The 4721-nt window shown below is 39.1% G+C and overlaps 1 protein-coding gene across 1 annotated transcript in view; it reads right to left on the reverse strand.

Annotated features, from left to right (window-relative positions):
* msi2b (musashi RNA-binding protein 2b) overlaps window positions 1-4721 on the reverse strand; it is a 290893-nt gene that overhangs the window by 80767 nt on the left and 205405 nt on the right. Inside the window, exon 8 of the mRNA XM_016478837.1 lies at window positions 3583-3665. Within this exon, the coding sequence (XP_016334323.1) occupies window positions 3583-3665 (83 nt within the window). The remainder of the gene's footprint in view (window positions 1-3582; window positions 3666-4721) is intronic.

The raw sequence follows: 4721 nt of genomic DNA on the forward strand, positions 1-4721 counted from the left end.
GCGCACACAGGTGAGACCTGAACAGCACACGTTGATATCTGTGTTTAAGCTCAACTCGTTTAAGCTTTGCCAGTTTAAACATTTAAGAGCCAGAGGACGCTCTGGGTTTGCGCTCATCCGAAGTGCGCAAACCCGCGCCTCAGAACGCACGCAAATATTAAGCTTTCTCTGAAGTATTGTGTTTAAATGGACAAATTCACACAAAAATTATGTCAAAATGCCCGTCTTGGTAAGTATCCTATAGCAGACATAGCCGGCTGAACGTACTGTATCAGTGCACTGGATCAGTGCATTCTCTTAAAGTGACAGCACTTTCTTAATATTAAACAAACAGCAACAACAAAGAAATCACTCACTGCTCTTGATTGAATAGCTTTTGTAACTTTAATAAAGATAAATCTTTAATTTATAAAGTCAAATATGCAATTCTGTTTTACATTTCATTACAAACTAATGTTAGACCTACCTAAAAAACCCTGAAAATCACTGTTTATTTTATTTGTATCTTTACTCTATTGTATTTATTTGTGCTGTTGCTTGTAGTTAGACAGATTATTCTTAATTTCTTTATTTTTATTTGACAGTATAGAGTTTTTGCCTAAACATAGCACATACCAAACCGTACCGAAACCGTGTCTCTAAAACCGTGATACAAACCGAACCGTGAGTAAGTTGAACCGTTCCACCCCTAATATATATACATACATAAAATAAAATATGTATATGATATATGAACTTATATTATATTAGTAATTTCAACAGTTCTGTGAAGTTGAAAAGGTGCCACATAACAGGAATGACCCAAAAACCCCTCTAACTACGGTAAAAACTACGATCATGAAACTTTCCTTTCAGCTCTGGTGCCTCTTCTGAAGGCATTTTCCAATGGACAAACCGCAGGGACAGTGCTGAAGTCACCCTGGTGCTTTATAGATGTCCAGGTGATTTCAACCACTTATCCAACACAGTCGGCTCACATTCACACAGTATTTCTCATGACAGACAGCACCAGGGGAGATAAAATTTCTCTGAAATGCCTGATAAAATGGAGAATGTTTGGAATGGGACTTCAGAAAAAGGCTCCCACACAGATGTAACCGGACATTATGACTCTGAATGTGCTGTTCGAAAGGGATGGAAAATAGTCAAAATAACCATTAGGGTCTGTCTATTAATAGTGATTCCCAACCATATCTGCTCAATCTGGAACTAGTCACGCTGTGCTTTAGTTTTAATTGTTTTCATTGATTAAAAAATCAAGCGATAATATGTGTTCAGCTCGCTAAATGGTTTACTTCTGAAGTGGAATTACATTTCAAATGAATCTCTAAAGAGTTCACTTCAAGGTAATATCGATCCAACGCAACCTCTTGGTGTGGGATCTAACCTGCCTGCATGGATGGTGCATTCCTGTCTCTAAGCCAGTGGATCAAGGAAATGTCTTCTGAATGTTTAGTTTAATGTCTGGTTGCATTTCCAGGCCAGATATCAAATGAGCTGATCAGGAAGCCTGGGGTCTGTAGAGACCTACACCAGTCCAGCTTTCCAGATCCTGGAACCATTTAGGGTCATTTATGGATATCCAGGGCCCTGGCAGCTCGAGAGTGGCCTTACTGGGTCAACAGAGCCTCTCTATAAACAGCTACTGAGCCTGGCTCGCTCTCTGCTCCACAGCCTGGGGTCGAGGGTCACAGATGGTGCCTCTGAAGATGGCGGCTCACCAAGCAGGCAGTCGACGTACAAAGCTGGCATTTCCACAAGCAGAGGGAGATCATTACGGCCGCTGTACAAAATATTCATGATAATAACAATATTACCATGGTCGAATTAGCAAGTCAAATATGCACACAGGCCTGCTAGCAGACGAGGCTTCAGAGACCACTTTGATCTTGTTGGCAAAAGCAACTTGATGATGGCAATTGAAATCAGTAAGAAGAGCTAAAGAGAGCAAAAGGAAGGACGGGTTTCCGCCCAACACGCCTTGACCTTTTTCGTTCTTTCGTTCCCAGCGCATCATCTGAGAAATGATCTGAACTAAGAGACCATGACAAAGCTGTCATTTTAAGTAAATGTTTTCCCTTCACCAAATTTATCTTTTTCTTAAACCTTTGTGCTTGATATTAGCTATGCAAGTAATTCTCCAATGGCCCAATTTAAGCCAGCCAGTCGATCAACAGCGAGGTTCCTGCTATGAGACGCTGGGGGAAACGTGTTAAAAAAAGAAAAGAAATTCAGGCTTTCTCTAGACGCTCACTGAATAATGACAACATTTGATGAAATATCATATAAAAATCAATGGAGAGACAGGAGAGGCTGGTCCCACTGTGTTGTCATGTTTAGAATGGAATACTGGGAAACACTGTGTCGTCAGCAGGGTTGGAAAAGCTACTTTGAAACTGCAATTGAAACTACTACTACTGTTTAAAGTAGTTTAAACTGTAGACAAGCAATTTTGAAATATAAAAAATGAAATATCTCAAATAGAGTCACATCAATAAAAATGAGCATAAACAACTACCATAAACACTATTTAATTTTTTTCATATATTATAAGCAAAAGTGACAAATAACTGGAATGAATCAGAATCAAACTGAATCGAGAATTGATACTGGAAAAAAAAAATATATATAACTATATTACAAAAGGAAAGAATGTTCCAACTAAACAGATTCAGAATGATCAGACTTTTTTTTTTCTTTTCTTTTCTTTTTTTTTTTTTTAAGTAGCTTGTTACCAGAAAAGTTTTGAAACTGTTTTGGTAACAACTGAGCACACTGTCATGCTAATGAATCAATGTAGTCAAATTAGGCTAGTTAACTCTCCAATGCTGATCATCAACGCGACAAATCAGCACTGAGCTCGATCTCATGGAAAACTCCTGGAGGCTCATGGTTCTCAGTGATTTGTAAGTATAAGTAACTGAACTTAACTGACAGCGCTGACCTTCATTAAAAATCTTGCTAACTGGCTGTCATGTAGAATGACACCAGGGTTGTCCTCATTTCGTGATTCGTCGCAAGCAGTTTGCTGCATCTGTGGCTCGCCTACAGAAGCCTCAAGGTCAGGAACCGTGTCCCTCTGCTGTCTTTCATTCTCAAAAGCTTGGCAAGACATGGAGAAATCTAATACGAACCGTAGCAGCAACCAGAAAATCACGGGACAGGGCATCAGGTGCCAACATGCAAGAAGCACCCAGGCTTTGATTTTTAAATCTTCCTTCAATCTTTTGCACCACACAATTTTAACAAGCCCCCAGAATGACTGCCAGATCCTTTCCCAGTTTTCCCTGGATGAGGGAACTGCAACGGGGGAAAAGAGACAGGCCTTTACTTCCAGCCTGGCAGACAGGGATCCAAGACACAATTTCATGGTTTGTGGCCGGTGCACACCAGTGACTCCTCATCCCCTTGAAAGCAGGCTGGTTGGGAAAGGGATGACACCCCCCACCCATGCGCATACGCACCCAGCAGCCATCACCTTCACTGTATGCTGCCCATTATAAGCACCCATTCAGCTTCCAGCATCAAATATTAATCCCGGCCCTCGAATTGAAAAATTGCAAAGAGGTGAAAGCAACTCACCATTTTATTATTGATTTCGTGAAAATGAATCTCGCAGACCTTTTCCACCACATCCTCGTTCTCGAAAGTTACAAAGCCGAATCCTGTGAAGAGGGAGAGGATGGGAGAGAGAAAACAGGGGAAGAAAGGAAGGGAGGGGGGAAAACAGCTCATGATTGAAGTGAACCAACACAGAAGCAGTTAAATGAACAGGAAAAAGCAACAAATATCTGTTGATTGCTATTATCGTATGGAGAAAGCATAAATGAGCCATTGAGTCGTACAGCAATCTTAGTTTTATCTGGTCCTAATGCCATGCAAATTATATATCTAGTACAGAGCAGGAACTCTTTTGCTGTTAAAATGATGAAGTCCTGGGCACTATTAAAATAGCTTTGAGTCTGCTCCTCAGAGATGGAGGAAACTCAAAGATGTTTTAATGGGATTTGTAGAGCCAGCCAGCATCTGAATTCCATTACCAAATATTTGATGTTTCTTTGTGAGTTTTTCAATACGTGACACACTATTTTTCCTCATTCCTAAGTGCCTCTACTGAGGATCCATTTTCACCTCTCAGAGCGCACCATCCATGAGGAACAGGGAACATCCAGTGATTAAAAAAAAAAAAAGCAAAAACCCATTGAGACAGAGTCTCAAACTAGATATGGATGTTTGCGAACAGAATACTGATAATTTGTCACACACAATCACACGTGCACATATACACGACCAGGGGGCAAGAAATGATCTGAAACTTAGAGAGACACATTATAAGCCCTAATCAGCTTCACTCATGAATGTTAATCAAGTGACATAACAAACGGCCAGTAGATGCTTGCTATTTTCAAGAAAAAGTTCAATTTAATGAAATGTCAAGTGGTGTAAATATTAAGTAGAAAGAAAAAAAATCCTTACAACTTTAATACATTTGGGTGTATATATAAGCAGTTTTGTTAAAATATTTGTAATAATGATTATACTACTAATAATGATCACAATTTTCGAAAACAAATAAATAAAAAAATAAATATGCAGTTTTGTTTACAAATATATATAAAAATAATTTTTAATACAGAAATTAAAAACTTGTCTTTTGAAAATCATATTTCCCATGTTACAAAAACAGCATTCTTCCATCTTAGAAACATTGCCAAGCTATG

The sequence above is a fragment of the Sinocyclocheilus anshuiensis genome, unplaced genomic scaffold (genome assembly GCF_001515605.1).
Source record: "Sinocyclocheilus anshuiensis isolate Anshui unplaced genomic scaffold, SAMN03320099.WGS_v1.1 scaffold1170, whole genome shotgun sequence".
NCBI lineage: Eukaryota > Metazoa > Chordata > Actinopteri > Cypriniformes > Cyprinidae > Sinocyclocheilus > Sinocyclocheilus anshuiensis.